General features: G+C 36.6%; 2 protein-coding genes across 2 annotated transcripts; both read right to left on the reverse strand.

Moving 5' to 3' along the window:
- Positions 1 to 86: 86 nt before the first annotated feature.
- On the reverse strand, positions 87 to 1,565 carry LOC111205266. Its single transcript, XM_048754842.1, has one exon. The coding sequence runs from the start codon at positions 1,482 to 1,484 to the stop codon at positions 1,242 to 1,244; it is 243 nt and encodes an 80-aa protein (XP_048610799.1). The 5' UTR covers positions 1,485 to 1,565; the 3' UTR covers positions 87 to 1,241.
- Positions 1,566 to 9,837: 8,272 nt separating this feature from the next.
- LOC125585874 lies at positions 9,838 to 12,375 on the reverse strand. Its single transcript, XM_048755585.1, has 3 exons — positions 12,252 to 12,375; positions 10,762 to 12,203; positions 9,838 to 10,653 (listed from the first exon to the last, which is right to left on the reverse strand). The coding sequence occupies exons 1-3, from the start codon at positions 12,373 to 12,375 to the stop codon at positions 9,838 to 9,840; spliced, it is 2,382 nt and encodes a 793-aa protein (XP_048611542.1).
- Between the last annotated feature and the right edge of the window lie 8,827 nt (positions 12,376 to 21,202).

The raw sequence follows: 21,202 nt of genomic DNA on the forward strand, positions 1-21,202 counted from the left end.
TAGAGATGATCCTTCTTCCTCAGTGATCTTCTCCTGGGCTTTGATTCTCCTTGTCTTCGATCCTCGGTGGATTCTAGATAGGGATGTATCATTACTTCTGAAACCCCGTTACATCGACGTTTCTTTCGTCGAAGACGATAACGAGAGATTGAGAATTCTTTTTAGGAGAAATATAAAATAATTATCTAATTAGTTATTTTAAAAGATTGTGAATATGAAAAGGTGTTTCAAAAAAAAAGTGAACATGAAAAAGAAGGATGGGTTTTTAGTACTTTCACTGGTCATGTGAGTTAGTTTAGTAATAACAAAAGTTTTTGAATTAATCTAGTCATTTCAACTATAATTTGAGTAATTATAAGTAGTTTTTCTTAAAGAAAAACATTCTAGTAATTTCAAATTTTTCTATGACACTCTAGTAATATAACAATGTGGTTGGTGTGTAAAGATAAAGAAAGTGAATAAAAGTTTGAAAAAAGTTTATTTATAACTTCTATAAAAGTCCCACAGAACTACAAAAGCATAAACCAAAAATCACATAATAATAAAAGTCAAGGAATAAACCGATGGTTGACAATTTGACATTACCAAACACGACTAACTGGAATCGGCTGTGCTTTTATAGTTTGCTTTTTATACAATACTCAACCCGTAAAAACATTAAGGAATATGAAGAAGGCGAGTTTTTATATTCGTTATTGAAGAAAATCTTGTATCATTTGTATTCTTCTTTTATAAGACACATGAACGCATAACGTGCGATGTTTAGCAAATCATCATTGGCTTACTGCAACATTTTAACATATGTCTGATCACGCGACAACTTTGAATATGGCTACTATTCTCATTTTTCTTACTGGCTACTATTTGCTATGATCTTTGACTCATATGTTCTCCACCTTTTATTTATAACTTTCGAACTTTACTCAATTTACTGGAATTGCTTTTCATCCACAGTTAGGGAATTTCAATAACTTTTTCAATCGAATAATAATTTACTTTACTGTTACTTTCCATTTTAAAAGAAAAAAAAAACCATACATTTATATGGAATCGATGGATCAAGCTATTAACTTCCTGTTACGTGTAACATCTTGATCGAAACTGTAACATCTTGATCGAAACTTTTTTTTTTTTGGTCGAAACTTCCAACAAAACTAACGAAACACGATTAAAATGACCTAACCAAAAGAAACAGAAATATAGTAAACATTAGCATAAAAAGAGTAAATGGTAAAATTTGATCAGTGACCTCGTCCTCTTCTGCTCGGTCCAGACGATAACCGGAAACCATAGCTCCTCATCAAAGGACGTGGACTGCTCGAGCTGCTCTTCACGTTCATGGCCACCACCGATTGATCTTGGCCGTTGATATCTCTCAATGGCTTTGATTGTAGGGCTCTGCAATTAACTCCCCCAAACATCAAAGACGAGCCCACCGATAAAAATATCATACACATAACAAACACACTAATCTTCTTCTCCATTTTATAACTTTTGTTTGCCTTCACTTCTTTCTCTATCTTCTTCTTCTCTCTATACTCTGGTTGTCTGTCTCTTTGAAATTGAAGAACTATGGCTTGGTCATTTTTGCTTTTATATACAAGCGTTTATGTGTGTGCATGTGTAAGCAAATAGCATTAGTTCTTGACCAAGAATGTTGGACTATCTCATTTTGTTGTCGCGTTTTTTAATATATTTAATTGAATTGGGTTAGGTCCAGTTTTATACTATTATAAAGCTAGACAAAACAACGTGTATTCATATTACAAGTGAATATCAACTGAGTTTTTCCAATTACCACTGCTTCTCTACAAGAGATGTTGTTGAAAACGACTTTTATATAGGAGGTTGAAAAAACATTTTTATAAGAAAATAAAAAAGTGAGAACTGAAAAATAGTTAGCAAAACGTTGTAGAAAGTGGAATGTTATTGGGTAGTAGGAGACCAATAGGTTTTCGTATTCAAGAAACAACAATCTTTCGCAAGTGTGAGCTGTTAAATGTTGACTTTTATTTTCTTTGTAGTCAGTTCGAGTTAACCCAACACGGTGTGAAGTCATCAGACACCAAATATGTTAACAGGGCAAAATCTCTTTACAATATTAACAGAGAAACAAATTCAGAGAATAATTTTTAATTAGTATTTTCTCTGTTTAATATTAAGTGTCACTTTAAATTTGTACACACAGATTAAAAAAACATTTCATTTTGCATATTTTATATATAAAAGCATCATTAGCCATACACCTAACCATATTTCAACTAATAGAAAAATAAAGTTAATAAATTATCCATTGAAATGCTAAAACGACACCTATTTTGTTTTCTACAACAACACTTAATATGAAACGGAATGAGTATGTTATTTAAAACTATGCTATAGTGAGATAATAACCCTATAATGCCCATCAGCCTAAATAGTCAATTGACCATTCTTTATTAGAGTATTTATAAAAATGCAACTGTTATTCAACCAACACATTTTCTTGATATTAGAATTTATCTTTAGTTATTTACCATATGCTTTGTATTAATTATCTAATAGAATGGTTCGTTCCACTTACAAAAGCATACATACTTTTGGCGTACTAGTTAGGACAGTTAATCTTATAAGATACATACATTCTTCTTCTTTGTTAAATTTTCACTGACTTCTTCTTTCTTGTCTACAAGTAAGACAACACACGTACATCAAATATTAGAAATTGATTACCTAATATTTCAAAAAGAACATTAAACAATTTCTCCAGAACACCTAAATTGAGTACATAAAAAGCATCGAACAGCTTTTTCAAACAAAAAAAAGCTTCGACAGATTACAGGAACGACCATTGCATATAATATTATTTAAATGATTACATAGAAGATCAAGACAATTCAACATGGCTCCATTCAACATTTCACTACAAGAGAACGTGAGAGTAACGACTACGATTTACGTCTAATCAAGAGAATGTGTAGTCGTAAATTAACTTTGATTTTACGTCTAAGTTACGACTACGGTAAAATTCGTCGTAACTTAGACGTAATTTTACTACTAATCGGGTTAGTCGTAAATTGATCGTAAATTAACTTCGCATTTACGACTACACTTTCAGGTAGTCGTAATGTAGTCGTAAATTTGCGACTAAATGACATCAAATATCTACCATCTGATTAACGACCAATTTATGAGAAACGTAGTTGCACATTGATGGTTAAGTTATTATCAAACGTAAATTCGTTGTAACATTGTTACCTACCAAAATCGAAATTTCCCTATAAATATGATCTTCTCCCTCATTCTTAAGATGCACATAAAAAAAATGAAAAGAGTAAAAAAAAATATGCCTAGAAATATCTATGAACTTCGGAGTTGGATGTATGCGCATAAAGATTCAAGGGGAAGAGTAACAGAAGAATTTCTCAACGGAGCAGAGATGTTCATGTACCAGGCCGGACAGGCGTTTCTTACACTGGAAACGGGTAAAATGTTCTGTCCTTGTCGTAAATGCAACAATACCAAATTTGCTGCTAGTGAAACGGTTTGGAAACATATAGTAAATAGAGGATTTACTCCACATTACTATATCTGGTTTAACCACGGAGAATGTGATAATAGGAATGAAGCTAGTAGTAGTAATCAGGTTGAAAATGTTCGTAACAGAGATGAACCACATTTGCCTTCTGAAAGTTGTAACCTTCAAGAGGATCATATTGTAGATCATGATAGGATGCATGATATGGTTACAGATGCATTTTTTGAAACAAGATCAGTAATAGAGGAGGTAGAAAATGTAGAGGGGCCTAACTTGGATGCAAAAAGATTTTATGAAATGCTAGCAGCAGCTAATGAGCCAATTTATGAAGGTTGTAGAGAAGGTTGAATATCAAAACTGATCATAACTTACCTGAGGTTTGTATGGATGCATGGACTCAGTTGTTTAAAGAGTATTTGCCTGAAGATAATATGTGTGCTGAATCTTATTATGAGATTCAGAAACTGGTTCATAGCCTTGGCTTACCTTCGGAGATGATTGATGTTTGTATAGACAACTGTATGATATACTGGGGAGAAAATACAGAATTGTTAGAGTGTAAATTTTGCAAGAAGCCACGATATAAACCGCAAGGACGTGGGCGAAATAGGGTGCCGTACCAGCGGATGTGGTACTTACCTATTAAGGATAGACTGAAGAGATTATATCAATCTGAAAAGACGGCAGCAGCGATGAGATGGCATGCAGAACATACTCAGAAAAAAAGGCGAGATCGAACATCCCTCTGATGCTAAAGCGTGGAAACACTTGAATTCGGTGTACCCTGATTTTGCAAGCAACCTCCGCAATGTTTATCTTGGGCTCTGCACAGATGGCTTTAGTCCATTTGGAATGTCTGGAAGACAATATTCGCTTTGGTCAGTCTTCTTGACGCCATACAACCTTCCACCAGAGATGTGTATGGAAAAGGAATTGCTTTTCATGAGTGTATCGATACCTGGGCCAAAGCATCAGAAGAGGTCCCTTGATGTTTTTCTACAGCCTTTGATAGAAGAATTGAAGGAATTATGGTCAACAGGCGTGCAGACATATGATTGTTCAACGAGAACAAACTTTACAATGCGAGCAATTCTTTTGTGGACCATTAGTGACTTTCCTTCATACGGGATGTTGTCAGGTTGGACGACGCATGGGAGGCTAACTTGTCCTTATTGTATGGGAAGCACAGACGCATTTCAGCTGAAGAATGGTAGGAAGACGTCCTGGTTTGATTGTCATCGGAGATTTCTTCCCATTAACCATCTGTACCGAAGGAACAAGAAATTGTTTCGGTCAAAAAGGGTTGTACGAGACACCACTCCATCATATTTATCTGGAGAGGAAATCGAGAAGGATATTGATTACTATGGTGGACAAGACACAGTCAAGAAATGGGGTAATTGGCATACTACTGCAAATATGTCTGCTGGTTACGGGACACAACATAATTGGCACAAGAAGAGTATATTTTGGGAACTTCCATATTGGAAAACTCACCAGTTTGCTTCTCAAATCAAAGATAAACTCACCAATTTGTCGTAATATACGACTCATTTACGACTAACCTAAAATGAGACGAAGCTAATTGGTCGTAAAACCTTTCGAAATTTCCAATAAATCCTCACCAGTTTGCTTCTCAAATCAAAGATAAACTCACCAATTTGCTTCTCAAATCAGAGATAATTACTCATCAGTTTGCTTTTCAAATTAGAAAGATTTGAAAAAAAAAGGACAAGATACTGGAACACATGTGGGCGGAGACAAGGCTAGACTTACGTAGGTCTCGCCTTGTTTCTTCCCACCTGTGATTCCAGTATCTTTCTTCTCTTTTATTTTTCAAATATTACAACGGTAGTCCCTAATTGGTCGTTAAGTACTTCGTCCCTAGTAGGTCGTAAAGTTCTTTCGTCTCACATTGGTCGTAAATTTACGTCTCTTTTACGATTGCTAGTCTCTCATTGGTCGTAAATGAAAAAATTAATTAGTTCCTAATTGGTCGTAATAGCATTTGGTCACCCATTAGTCGTAAAGTTACGACTACTTTACGACTGCTAGTCTCTCATTGGTCGTAAATTTACAACTCATTTACGACCAACACCAAAACTCTATATATACACAGACCTCGCGAAGCCATTTGGTTGCTCATTCCTTTCTCTCTAACAACGACGTCCCATCTCTCTCTAGGTAATTTTTTATTTTTTTTAGTTTTAGGTGGTTAGTTAGGTGATTAGATTAGGTTTGGAATTAGTTTAGGATGGGAGTAGATTAGGATGGAGTTAGATTATGATCGAATTAGAATAGGTTTAGATTATTTTTATATAAAAAATTTGAATTGTTTATAACCATCTATTTTTTTGGTTTTTTTTCAGAGTGATGATATTGCTATGGCTGGCGGTAGATAGAGACTTAGGAACTTTGCGCCTAAAAACTTTTACGCGATTACCTTTCTCCCACAGCCGGATCCATCAGCTTCTACTTCCGGCACTGCATCCGGCTAAGAGAATGTCCCTGAGAGCCAAGTTCCTACTGCTCCGTATGTGCCTCCACAGGCATATGAACCTGAAGCTTACTATCCGCAGATTGATGACCCTGCTCAATTCTTTCCCCAGTACGATGAGCCTCCACAACAGCCTCGGTACGAGCAGCATCATCCTCCACACCATCCTCAGCAGCAGTCCACGGCTCCTGAAGCTGCTCCGGCTCCTGCAGCTGCTCCGGCTCCTGCAGCTGTTCATCCAGATTTGATGGTGCCACCGAATGCACCATATGCAAGATATACAGTGGAAGACCTTCTCCAGATGCCGGGATGAGAAGGTTTACCGATCATCGATCCAGATCGACCACCCAACACTTACTGGTAATTTTTAATATATTAAAGTTTTAATTGCATTTAAATATTCTAATTATACATATTGGTTTAAATATATGTATTCTTTCAAATTTTGTAGGCTTTTTACGGACAATTGTGTGGGACAGAGCGTTGGAGATATCATCAGGGCAAACTTCCGGGAAGCGCATCCGAACTGGTCTCTTACACCTGACCACGTTCAGGGGACTTGGTTCAAGTGTTTCGCGGTTAGTTTTAAATATAATTTTTTTATTGTTTATTTAAAAAATAATAATTTATTTAATTCAATTTTTTTTATTAGTGATTTTTTGTAGCAAAAATGGAATTGGTCCATTGCTGTCAACGAAACATTGAAGGCAGAGTTCTACAAAAAGGCGATGGTTCGCCTAAAGAACATTGTTGGTGATTGGAAGGAGAAGTGGAGGGTTTTGGGGGAGGACGCAAAAGAAGCCTACTCAACAATGACGTTTGGAAGGGCTTGAAGAGTTATTGAAATTTGCCTAAGTCAGTTCAAAGGTCTCTCACTTGCTCTACGGCTCGGTTGACCCGCGATGATGATGGTAACCTGCCAGTACCTCATACTTCCGGACAGATTCTACACGCTGGGAGGGCACTACAAATTGTAAGAATTCAATCTTTCTTAATTTTTATTAAATATATATTAATTAAGTATTTATTGAATGCGTGAGTTTAATTTAAATTTTTTTTTATACAGGCTGCCCAAGAAGGAGCACCACCATCTCTGGCCCGACTTTACAAGACGACACACCAGCATTCTGATGGCACCTTTTCGCATCCTCGAGCAGAGATGGTGCAGCCTGGGTATGGCTTATGCTCCTGGATCACTTGAAGGGGAATGAAAGAGGATTGTCTGTGGAGGCTACTAGCACTCTGCTGGACTATGGACGTCTCTCTGAAGCTATGGGATGGCGACAGAGATGATTTGCTACTCAAAGACACAAGATTACCCTGTATTGTCTAAGATGGTTTTCACTAAGGAATTTCTTCCCTAAGGTGAGATCAATGTTCCTTTAGGTGAACAGAGAAAGCAGGAAACGAGACAACTCTTTGCTGTAAGTTTTTGTTTGGAAAGTTGAATGACTTTCACAAAGTCTGCGTAGAAAGATAAATAGAAAACTTCCAGCTGCCCTAACCATAAACCAAGATGGTTTAATCTAATTTCTAATCTAAACCCAATCGAAATTGGTTTTTATTAAATCCTAATCCTACCCGAAATTGGTTTAATTTAAATGAAATCAAATTACACTGAAATAAAATTAAACCAACATGCTGGTTTATCTTGGCTCTCCACTTCTGATTTAAGCCCCACGGATTTGGCTAAGTGTTGAAGGCTCTCCTCTTGTGCTCTCAGTCTTGATCTGGTTACTGGTCCACTCCACAAGCTGGCTAGCTCATTTGGTTCTTCTCTGCTCAAGTCTGGCTCTTCTCTGCTCAAGTCTGGCTCTCCCTCGTCAGACTCACTCAGCTCTTCAATGTCTCTACTCACGGCTGCACCATCCTCCCCCCCCCCCTCCTTTAAAAGGATTATACCTCAAATCCAATTCATCTGCAACTAAAGGGATCAAGTCAGAAACATTGAAAGTAGAACTTATAGTATACTTACCTTCAAGATCAATCTGTTAAGCATTGTTGTTGATTCTTTTCAACACTTTGAAAGGGCCATCTGTCCTTGGCATCAACTTCGATTTCCTTTCAGCAGGAAACCTATCCTTCCTCAAGTGTATCCATACGAGATCACCTGGTTCCAGCACCAACTCCTTGCGGCCTTTGTTCTTCTGTCTTGCATACATCTTGGTGCGCGCCTCTATGTTCTTCCTGACCTGCTCATGCAAAGATTTAACAAACTCGGTCTTTTGCTTGCCATCAAGGTTAGCTTGTTCTTTCAAAGGTAAAGCAAACAAGTCTAAAGGAGATAATGGATTGAACCCATACACAACCTGAAAAGGAGTCAGCTTAGTAGCTAAATGCATTGACCTATTGTATGCAAATTCTTCATGAGGCAAACAATCTTCCCAAATCCTGATGTTCTTTTTAATGATAGCACGCAGCAAAGTGGACAGAGTCCTATTGACTATTTCAGTTTGTCCATCAGTTTGTGGGTGACAAGTAGTTGAAAACAACAGCCTAGTTCCTAGTTTTCCCCACAGAATTTTCCAGAAATAACTAAGGAACTTAGAGTCTCTATCAGACATTATAGTCCTAGGCATGCCATGCAATCTAACAACCTCCCTAAGGAAAAGATAAGCTACTAGAGATGAATCATCAGTCTTATGGCAAGGTATGAAATGTGCCATCTTAGAAAACCTGTCAACAACCACAAAGATACTATCTCTACCTTTCCTGGTCCTAGGCAATCCTAAAACAAAGTCCATAGAGATATCAACCCAAGGCTCAGTAGGGATGGGGAGTGGCGTGTACAAACCTGTTGTTTGGACTTTGGACATGCCCTGCTTGCACACAACACACCTGGAACATACCTTCTCCACCTCTTTCTTCATGCTCGGCCAATAGAAGTGTTCCTGCAAGGTAGACAGTGTCTTGGCGACTCCAAAGTGCCCATCAGCCCTCCTCCATGAGCTTCCCTGACATAAAGTTCTCTCAAAGAACCACAAGGGACACGCATGCGGTTATCATAGAAAAGAAAACCTTTCACTTGATAAAATTTACCACTAGCATGTTTTTCAGTCTGTCTAAACAATTCCTGAAACTCTGGATCATTAGCATAACAAGACTTAAGGTGTTCAAATCCCAAAAGCTTTGTTTCCATTGAAGATAAAAGAACTTACCTTCTGGATAGTGCATCAGCCACAACATTTTCCTTACCTTGCTTGTAGTGGATGACATAAGGAAATGTCTCAACGAACTTAACCCACCTAGCATGCCTCTTGTTCAGCTTCTGTTGACCTTTGAGATGTTTAAGAGATTCATGATCTGTGTGGATCACAAACTCTTTAGGCCAAAGGTAATGTTGCCACACCTGCAAGGCTCTCACCAGGGCATACAGCTCCTTGTCATAGGTTGGATAATTCAAGGTGGCACCTCCAAGCTTCTCACTGAAGTAAGCTATAGGTCTCTTCTCCTGCATCAACACAGCTCTAATTCCAACTCCAGATGCATCACATTCTATTTCAAAAATTTTAGAAAAGTCAGGGAGTATAAGTAAAGAAGCACTTGTTAACTTCCCTTTCAGCAGTTGGAATGCTTCTTCCTGAGCTTGCCCCCAAGTGAATCCTACACTCTTTTTGATGATTTCAGTCAGTGGGGCAGCAATTGTACTGAAATCTTTCACAAACTTTCTGTAGAACCCAGCAAGTCCATGAAAACTTCTGACTTCTCCAATGGTTTTAGGGGTCGGCCACTCCTTGATAGCCTTCATCTTTTCCTCATCAACCTATATGCCCTGTGATGTCACAACAAAGCCGAGAAACACAAGGTTATCTGTTCCAAAAGATCATTTCTTAAAGTTAGCATACAGATTCTCTTGCCTAAGCACATCTAACAGTTGTCTCAAATGATCAACATGTTCTTTCATGGTCTTGCTATAAATCAGTATATCATCAAAATACACCACAACAAATCGACCTATCAGTGCTCTCAAGACATGGTTCATTAACCTCATGAATGTACTAGGTGCATTAGTAAGGCCAAAAGGCATGACAAGCCATTCACACAATCCTAGCTTAGTTTTAAAAGCAGTTTTCCACTCATCTCCTTCTTTCATTCTAATCTGGTGGTAATTACTCTTTAAATCAATTTTAGAAAAGACACATGAACCATGTAACTCATCTAGCATATCATCTAAGCGTGGGATAGGATGTCTGTACTTAACTGTGATGTTGTTGATGGATCTGAAGTCCACACACATGTGCCAGCTCCCATCTTTCTTAGGCACCAGTAGCACATGTACAGCACAAGGACTCAAGCTTTCCCTGATGTGGCCTTTCTCCAAGAGTTCATTGACTTGTTTCTGGAGCTCCTTTGTCTCAACAGGGTTTGTCATGTATGCTGGCCGGTTTGGAATGGAAGCTCCTGGTACAAAGTCAATTTGATGTTTAATACCTCTAATCGGTGGTAAGCCAACTGGATTATCCTCTTGAAAGACATCCCTATACTCCTGCAAAAGACACTCAATCTCTTCTGGAATCAGAGGGTCAGTGTTAGTAGAAGACATCAACAACTCCTTGTAAACTACTAATATCAGATTTGGTTGTTCAAGCATAGCAGTTTTGATATCTTTAACAGTAGCAAAGAGGTTCATCTTACTTACCTGTTTGGATTCATCCAGCAACAACGCTTTACCAGTGGCCTTATCTTCATCCCTTCTCTTCTTACGATGCACTTGATCCTAGTGCACTTCCTGAGGCGACAGTGGTACCAGCGTGATCTGCTTCTCCTTGTGAGTGAAGGTGTGTCTGTTGGTGAAGCCATCATGTACTGCCCTCTTGTCAAACTGCCAAGGGCAACCAAGTATAATGTGGCTAGCTTCAAGAGGCACCACATCACAAGTGATCTTATCCTGATATCTCCCCACTGACAGTAAGACTTTCACTTGCTTATTGATCTTTAGGCCTCCCTCTTCATTGAGCCATTGCAAGAGGTATGGCTTAGGATGCTTATACACCTCAAGACCCAATTTCTCCACCATTTCTTCACTTGCTACATTGGTACAGCTTCCTCCATCAATGATCAAGCTGCAAACTTTGTCATGGATTAAGCATCTGGTGTGAAACAGGTTCTCTCTTTGCTCATCCTTTTTGGCTTTAGGTTGAGCATTGAGGAGTCTCCTGGTGACTAGCAACACTCCTCGGACAGGATACTCCACGCCCTCATCCTCAGACTCCTGGTCGGATTTTTCATCTTCAGAAACCACATCTCCATTGGCTAGGATTATCATCACCTTCTTGTTGGTACAATCATTGGCATAATGCCCAATCCCATGACACTTGAAGCATCTGACATTCCTGGACCTAGTGGCTGTTGCTGGTTCTTTGCCCTTGTCATCTCGCCTTGCTTCCACTGATGAAGATCCTTCCTTTGGCTTATCAGATGACTTATCATTCTTGGAGTACACTGATTTTGCAGCAGAGCCGTATGGAGTTTTGGCTGAACTCTTCCTCTTGTTTTCCTGCTCAATCAGAAAAGCTTTGTGTAATAGCTCATCCATGTCCTCATACTCTTGTAGCTCTAATCTGTCTTGTATATCTCTGTTTAACCCTCCTTGGAACCTAGCCATAGTTGCGTTAGCACCCTCAATCAAGTCAGCTTTCAAGATGAGTGTCTCCATCTCCTGGTGATAGTCTTCTACACTCTTGGCTCCTTGAGAAAGCCTTCTCAATTTCTGGTGAAGATCTCGCCCATAGTGAGTAGGAACAAACCTCTTCTTCATCACAGTCTTCATCTCAAACCAGGAAGCTATCTGAGGCTCTCCATTGCGTCTCCTAGTAGTGGCAATCTGCACCCACCAGTTTATAGCATAACCACAAAATTCAGTGGCTGCTAATCTGACCTTCCTCTCCTTAGTAAACCGCTGGCAATTGAAAACCAACTCTATCTTCTTTTCCCACTCCAAATAGGCATCTGGATCATTCTTGCCATGGAATGGAGGTATTCTCAGTTTGAGATTGCCTAGATTATCAGCTGCTGGTCGTCTGCGGTTATGGTGTCTATTGTGTTGGCTAACCTGAGATTCATTATCACTCTCATCAGCTGAATCCTCTTGAACTTGTTCACCATAGATCCTATGACCTCCAACTACAACTCCTGGTCCCCTTCTAGGCCCTATGCGTGCTCTCTCAGCTCCAACAGCAGCTCCCCTCTCTTGTCATGCATTGTCATCAAGTAAATTTTCATTAACTTGCTGAGAACGGTTGTAATTAGCTTGCATTCTTCTAGTTATCTCAGCCATCATAGCCTCAAATTGAACTTGGTTGAGGTTGATTTGCTGAGCAGCCGGTTCTCCTACTTCCTCTCCATCTCGCCCATCAGCCATTGTTCCTGAAAGACAAGTTAGCAAAGACAAAGAAACACATAAAAATTAAAACAAACTCTCTCTCACTCAATTTCAGCTGCCAAGTCTCTGTCTTTCTCACAAGTTCAGTTAAGATTCAAAGCTCTACACCTAAGATCTAGAACTAAACCCCAATGAATCAGAAAGAAAGTATTAAGAGATTTAGGCACCAGCTGACTTTACAACCCTGAGCTGGATTTCTCTTCAGCTTGCTGGATTACTCTTCAGTTTTTTTTTTTTTTTGATTTGGATCAGAGATCTCTTTTTTTTTTTTTTTTGATTTGCAGGGTTGGCTCAGCTGGCTTACAACAGATAGAAAGATAAGAGAAGTGTTTGATGGATTGAATGATCTGAGTAGACAAATCGTAAACCCTAACCTTCAAGTGGCTCTGATACCACTTGGTGCAGCCTAGGTATGGCTTCTGCTCCTGGATCACTTGAAGAGGAATGAAAGAGGATTGTCCGTGGAGGCTACTAGCACTCTGCTGGACTATGGACGTCTCTCTGAAGCTATGGGATGGCGGCAGAGATGATTTGCTACTCAAAGACACAAGATTACCCTGTATTATCTAAGATGGTTTTCACTAAGGAATTCTTTCCCTAAGGTGAGATCAATGTTCCTTTAGCTGAACAGGGAAAGCAGGAAACGAGACAGCTCTTTGCTGTAAGTTTTTGATAGAAAACTCCCAGCTGCCTAACCATAATCCAAGATGGTTTAATCTAATTCCTAATCTAAACCCAGTCGAAATTTGTTTTTATTAAATCCTAATCCTACCCGAAATTGGTTTAGTTTAAATGAAATCAAATTACACTGAAATAAAATTAAACCAACATGCTAGTTTATCTTGGCTCTCCTCTTCTGATTTAAGCCCCACGGATTTGGCTAAGTGTTGAAGGCTCTCCTCTTGTGCTCTCAGTCTTGATCTGGTTACTGGTCCACTCCACAAGCTAGCTAGCTCATTTGGTTCTTCTCTGATCAAGTCTGGCTCTTCTCTGCTCAAGTCTGGCTCTCCCTCGTCCGACTCACTCAGCTCTCCAATGTCTCTACTCACGGCTGCACCAAGAGAGGATCTACAACACTGTTGAGGCTCGGATCCAGGAGGTCCAGACTCAGTTGTCGCAACAAAATCCAGAAGGTGCACCGGTCCAGCTGTCCACCGTCGAACAAGACAAAATTTTTGAGCAGGTAAAAAATTTGATCTTTTAAATATATGTTTATTTACATTTTTTATTCTTTAACTTAGTTTTACATATGTACTTATTAATATCTATTTATTAATTGAAGGTTGTCCCGAAGAAAAGGGGACGGATTGTCGGGATCGGGAGTGGGAATGATGTCCCGAGGGCGAGAGCTGAACACGCTGCAAGAATGGAAGAAGAATCTTCTCTCCGTAGGGATTTGACAGCTGCCAAAAAAGTCATAGCCGACCACATGGACACATTTGCGGTTATGGCAAATATGTTCGATATGATTATAGAGAAAAACCCAAACGTCAACCCGGCTCTTGCCTCTAGGTGGCAGTCTCCCGACCTTTATCCCCGAGCGCACTCCAGAAGAGCAGGCGAATTTAGAGCGACGTGCGGATGAGCATAGTTCCGACCTCTTCGACGAAATAAACCTTAACACTTAGTTTTTTTCGGTTTTAATTAATTTGTATTTTGAATGTTTTATATTATGGATATTATTATGTTTCCGGATGTTAGATATTTTCTTTTAATTTTATCAAATTTTAAAAATTTAAATCAAACTAAATTTAAATATTTGATTTTAATTAATATATAAAATTTGTAAATAAATACAAAATTCGAAAATAAATAAATAAAGTTGGTCAAATTACGACCATTGAACATCTAACCTCGATATAAACTGGTCGTTACATTACGATGAATAAACATCGACATATGAGGTAAATTGGTCGAAAATTTACGACCAATATACATCTAATATATGAGACGTAAATGTGCGTCACTTTTACGACTAATGCATTTACGATTAACTTACGACCAATTGTCTGAGTCGTACATGTTCGTCTGATTTACGACTAATTCATTTAGTGGTAATATTATGACCAATGTGCTTCTAATAATTATTTACGAACAGCTTCTAACGATCAATCGGTTTTCGAAGCTAATTGATCTTAAAGTACATATTACGACCAAATAGCTACTAATACTGTAGTCGTTAAGTTCTTGTTTTCCTGTAGTGTTTGCATCACACGATGACCTCTTTGTAATACCATATAAGAAGGCATTTACATAAAACAATCCCAGCCACTAATGGGACTAAAGAAACCTAGGAAAAGATTTCACGAACCACCATAGCATATATTTTCTTTAAATGATTTGTCTAAGTTCATCAAGTTTAATAAGTTTCTTATTTATAGTTAGATGATTAAAGGCAAAACCGGTCCTGAAATTTTAAAGACCAGAAGCAAAGACAAAAAATGGCCACTTTTGGTGAAAACACACAGAAAAAAAAATGAAATAATCTAAGGTGCACTTGAACTCTCGTGGCCAATATATAGATATTTTAAATGGAGTTCCTGCCACTAGACTAAAGGAAATTCTTGGAAATTTTAGCCAATTTTAACTGAATCCCTTATATATTAATCCTGAAGCATTACAACATGTTTTTGTAGCCACGTTTCATCACGAGAATGATTCTTAGAATTGTTAGAAAAATAAATTGGTCCATATAAACATATACTTTTTTTTTTATTAAATTAACTATCAAATTAATTAGTAGTGTACAAAATGATATTTTTTTCTTCCCTTAAATAAACGCTACATAATTAACTAATATGATTAACATATATAAGATAATTAATGTTTATAAATAATACATATTTGATAACAATTTTTCTAACCTCTCTTCTTTTTGTTTAATTTTATACTATTAAAAGAAATTAAACAATCATATTAAGCATATAATAAAAAAATTAGTTTTTTTCTTATATGTTATATTTTGAATTTTTTAAAATGATTATAAATTACTAAAAAAGGTAAAAATCCCACGTTGAAAATTTTGTGATCAATGGTTTAACTCTTTTTTTTTATTCAAGTAAGATACAAAGGATCATATATCGTATAGGTGGACGTTTAGATACGCGTTCGGATTCGTATCGGGTATTTCAGTATAAAGGTATAGACCTGTTCGGGTATTTCAACACTTTTAGTCGGGTTTGGGTATTTTATGTTTGGATTTAGATATTTTGGATCGGGTTCGGATATTTAAATTTTGAAGAAAAAATAAATAAATTATTCATTGTTTAAGTTTTTTGTATTTAAAATTTATTTTAACTTAACTGGTGTTCCAATTTTTAAAAGATTAAACTATTAATAGGTTTTGAGATAAAACTTTGAAAATAGAAAGACACGAATTTAGTTGATGTTTTGAAATTTTAGATGTAACTTTTACTAATGCAAGAAACACGAGCTTGATATGTATTTTAAGTGAGTAGCAAATGATTTTGTCCATAATTATATGAATATTATTTAATTTTGAGCAATAAGCATCATTAATATAAATATTTTGAATAAAATGAGAGAAGTAAATTAGAAATATAAGGTTAAATATACTTATGTTTGGTTATCTTCAGATATCAATTCAGGTTCGGATATTACCCGTTCGAATTCAGATATTACATGAATTGGTGAAATAAGTAATTTGTTTTGTTGTTCTAGAATTAGATGATTTTTAGACCGATCTGGTGAATATATACTAGACAGACATTTATATTTCGAGTCTGCATTTATATTCTATAACATCTTGATATATTAGATTTAAATACTGACCTGTTAATATAGTTTGCCGGTGATTTCTTTAAAAAAATTTTATTCTTAAATTTAAGAATCAACAACGATGATATATTTAAGAGAACAATATTTGTATTTTTTATTTTATAATCAATAAAGATTATAGTGTTACAAAAGGTTAAAACTTTTTAATAAACAAATATTATTATAAAAACTCACTTCACGCATGCGCATGAGTCGATTAAGATCTAGTTATTTATATAAAACAATCCGCTGGAAGCATTTGCTTATTTTGCGTACCCTAAGGGCCGACACTGATTATAAGTAACATCAATCAGTGTCAAAGCTAATAAATAAATTTACAGATGTCACAAATTAAATCTACTATCTAAATTATATTATATTAAATATATTATTTTTGTTATTATAATATAGGAATACTGTGTAAGTTGCACATTTTTTAAGAAAAAAAAATTATCTTAAAATTGGATTGTATAAACAAATTGAAATTTTGGGCTTTATCTAAACAAGATGCTCAATAAAAACCAAGACAAAAAAAATTCGGTTTTAGACCCGAAAAGTTTAAAGAAGAGAAATTATAACACAATGCAAGAAGAAAAATCAAACTGTGGTTAATGTGTCATAAGTCAATGTATCACACAGAGATCATTCTTGTGGAAGATCATCAAACTAAAGCGTCAAAACTATTATTGACTAACCTTCGTTAAAGATTGTGAAAAATTACAAAGAAATGCGAAAATGCCATCGACACGCGCCAACAATCTATAAACAAGCCGAGATATTATCATCAATATCGTCCCCACATCTATTCATGCGCTGGTCGATAGATATCGTAGGACTACGACACAAATCCAAACAGAAAAGATTCCTCCTGGTCGTAATGGATTTCATCTCAAAATGGGTTCAAGCGCAGATTAAAGGACACCCAAGTCGAGCATTTCGTATGGAAAAACATCATCATAGACATGGAGTTACGTACGGTCATAACCAATAATGGCTTCCAATTCATCCCAACATGATTTGAAGAATTCTACAAAAAATGAGAAATACGCTTAACCAACTTAACGCCTGATATCCACAAGGAAACATGCAAGATGAGGCGATAAATAAGAAAATCCTAGATAGGTTAACAAGTGCCTAAACGCCAAGAAGGTATGTTGGGCAGAAGTTATTGAAGCATTCCTTTGGTCACCATCGAACAACTCCCCAATGAGCAACATGGGAAACCCCCTTCATTCTCGTCTACGGGTCGAAATGCGTAATTCCCACAAAAGTCAAATTTCTAGGAGTACAACAAAGATTACTTCCAGGAAAAGAGGTTTGAACAGTATTATGCTTCTAGACAAACTTAACCTCATCAACGAGTGCCGATAACATGTATTTTTACAAATTCGATCAAACTTACAAACAAACTGCCATAAAATACTATAGCTCAAACATACGAAGACGCCGATTTAAAGAGGGTAGTCTTGCAGAAAATTTTCAAAAACACCACCAAATGAAACACATGCAAACTTGGAGAAAACTATTACGTCGTAAAATATTTGAGAAAACCAACACTCTATTAAATATTTTGACAGAAAACAACAATCTACGATACATTTTGAAACGCCAACAAAGTATAATCTTAAAGAGATTTCACAATAACTCCTAAAACTACTTTCGTAAAGCCCGAAATGGAAATCATACGATAAGTCTTCAAGATAAAACTACCCCAAAACAGCTGAATGGTTAACCGATAAGACCATCTCATCAGTCAACCAAATTGACTTCACATGATACTTTACACCCACAACGTTTCTCACAAACACGTGGATAAATTGAGGAACCCTCATAAAAACACCATGAGTTATACAAAACAATTTTCTAAAAAATACAACCTTCGGGCAATCGTCCCTACCGTCGTAAAATAAGAGAACCCGGCTTTGCCCATTCACAAGGACTCGATTCTATGTCCAAACATCACATGCCAGCAGATGTGGTCACCATCATAGGTACTCAAGATATTGTGTTTGGAGAGGTGGATAGATAGGACGACTAGTTTTCCAGGACCCTAGCTTTATTGCAAGCCCATAAGTCTCTCTTTTTTAATTCAACTCCTCGCAAAATACCGCCAAGGAACGTGCCTTTTCCCAAAATAAAATTATGCGACCTCTTGATCCAGCTCTACCTATCACATGCCATAAACGGCTTCACATCGAGTTTAAATGTTTCCGGCCGTAAAACTAAAAGAGGTTTTCATAACAAGCCATGACATTTTTCGGCCACAAGGTTGAAACCAAACCTTCATACCAACACAAATCATCTTTGATTACACAACCAAACAGAGTCATAAAACGACGACTTAGACACTTTCTCATAACGTTGATTCCTACCCAAAAGATATTATCTAGCCTTCGGACAACAGGAGGCGTCACAGAAGCCAAGAGATTGGCTTTTAGTGTAGAACATCTTCCCCGATGAAAGTTCCATCTCGGACTAACGCTCTCTAAAAAAACATTCTTTGCGATGAAAGTCACTATATGGGTTCAAAAAAGCTCCTAAAAATGGCACACAAAATTTGACAACACAATGATGTAAAACTGGTTTCAAAATTAATGAATGCAACAAATGCATATACCACAAATAGACAAAAAGTTGGTATGTTTTACTATGTTTACATGTAGATGATATGTTCATTATTGGAACCAATAAATTCATGATTAACCAGACAAAGAATATGCTCAAGAGAAAATTTAACATGAAAGATATGAGATTAACATATGTTTCTTGAGATTAAAATTTATACCAGCTCAAAATACCCGAGAGCCAACTTTACTCTCTCAAATAAGAGGTTCAGTCGTAGTAATTAGTGATCGAATCCACATGGAGCGTGTCACACAATAAATCAGATTAAACGTAAGATTAAGCTAGGCAAGAATATTTAAAGCAGTAAATAATTAATAATACAATAAATAAGATAGATGTGGTTTGTAAAAAAATAAGACATAAACTAGAATTTCAGGTTTATGTAATCCAAATTATGATATGAATGCTAAGAACATGTGATAATCAATCCTAGAACTGTAATGAACATATAAGATCTCCAGCTCTCACTGTGAGTCTACATGTCAGAATATGTACAATACTTTCATATGCGATACGAAACGAATGTTGTTCGATACACCTATAGGGTGTCGACGATACGCTTCCAAACATGCGTTAATGATCGGATCGATAAGTGTACTAAGTCGATTTTAAACCAGCGTGTCACTGCGCCTAATAATTTAGCTCAACAAAATTATATTCAGGTATGAACCTTCTCTTGCAGTTGTCAATCCTAAGATTAAGATTCTAGTTAGCTACTCTAGAATGCATACAATAAGATCTAACTCTGTGAAGGATTTCAATTAATCACCTTAGTAGTTCTAAATCAATAATTCTTCATAACCATATTAAACCCTAATTCTAACAAGAATTCTACTCAGACATAATCAAGCAAGACTTAAAGATAAACTTAATGAATAGCATAAATAGATTAGAGATAGAAAAACCGGAGTTCAAGTACTATACTCTGAAGGAGTTCTTGGACCTTCTCTCCAAAACTTAAAAAGATTGTAAGAATAATAAAATCTAATATGTCTCTCTTGCCTCAAAACTGGCATAAATATATATATATATATATTTTAGGTCAAAACTTGTTAGGGCATTCTTGTGATTTTGTGGAAACTTCTAGGCCCATTCTTGATCTTAATCCGGCAAGGCCTTATCGCGTGAGTGTCGATCAACATCAAGGGTGAGTGTCGACCGATACTTCCTCTGCACATCGACTATGTTTCCTCTTCATTTGCTCAACTATGGGGTTTTCTCCCTTTAAGCTCCATTTAGCTTCATAAACTCCATAATATTCCAGAACGTTCATAAACCTGTAAAGACTCTAAAATAGACTCCAAACATAACCTAAAAAGACTCTAAATAAGACATACTATGGTATAAAAAATTATAAAATCCATAGTATATCAAAAATCACAAGAAATACAAGCGGAATTATCTTATCTCAAACTCCTTTCAGAACTACTCTAATAGCACGAAAAAAATTTTGTTAGATACCCAACTTCACTTGGCAAAAAATTGAGGTGAAACGGTCTTACAAAATGAGTATGCACGTGTGATCGGAAGTTTAATGTACTTGACAAATTGCACTAGACCAGATTTAGCACACACAGTAAATGTACTGAGTCATTATATAAGTAATCCAGGTTAGAAATACTAGAAAGCTATAACGAGAGTACTGAATTACTAGCGATATATCAAAAACTTTGGATTGAATATGGTAAATAACCAGCAGTTTTCAAAGGATATAGTGAGGCTAACTGGATATCAGATTCTAAATTCTCTAAATCCACAAATGGTATGTCTTTATATTAGGAGGGGCACCAATATAGTGGAAATCTACCAAACAAACAGTATTAGCCAAATCTATATACCATAGAATCGGAGTTCGTAGCCTTAGACAAAGTAGTCAAAGAAGCGGAATTTCTTAGAAACTTTTTGGAAGATATTTTGATGTGAAAGAAACATCTGTCAGCTATACAAATACCTTGTTATAGTCAATCCATTATAGCTTACGCTCATAGTAATCTCTACAATGGTAAGTCTCATCACATCAGAAGACGACACAAAACCATTAGACAACTAATCTCAAATGTTGAAATCATAATAGACTACATCAAGTCGGATGATAAACTAGAGGATCCATTGTCATGAGATATAGTTGCAGAATCATCAAAAGGAATGAGTTTAAAGCCTATGACAAATGAGGATGCTTGATGGCAGTCCTATCTACCATGACTGGAGATCCCAAGATATAAATCCAAAGGGAAAGAAAAATCAAACAAAATCTACTGACAACACTTCGAAACTATAATCTCCTCCGAGCTTCTAAGATTATAAAAACTACTATAAAATGTGAGAAGGATAAGTATATGCTTTTAATGATTCCATAGCTTTGAAAGTAGAGTATTACTCAAAATATTTCATGGTCAATTACCGG

This window comes from Brassica napus, chromosome C4 (genome assembly GCF_020379485.1).
Source record: "Brassica napus cultivar Da-Ae chromosome C4, Da-Ae, whole genome shotgun sequence".
In the NCBI taxonomy this organism is placed as follows: Eukaryota; Viridiplantae; Streptophyta; class Magnoliopsida; order Brassicales; family Brassicaceae; genus Brassica; species Brassica napus.

Excerpts from the sequence above, each read along its gene's own strand:
- LOC125585874 (XM_048755585.1), bottom strand. The coding sequence starts at position 12,375 with ATGGCTGATGGGCGAGATGGAGAGGAAGTAGGAGAACCGGCTGCTCAG. Across the intron at positions 12,204-12,251 it reads AATGCAAGCTAATTACAACC|AGAGGGGAGCTGCTGTTGGA; the intron begins GTTCTCAGCAAG and ends ATGCATGACAAG. Across the intron at positions 10,654-10,761 it reads AGGAGAAGCAGATCACGCTG|GTAAGTAAGATGAACCTCTT; the intron begins GTACCACTGTCG and ends GAATCCAAACAG.
- LOC111205266 (XM_048754842.1), bottom strand. The coding sequence starts at position 1,484 with ATGGAGAAGAAGATTAGTGTGTTTGTTATGTGTATGATATTTTTATCG.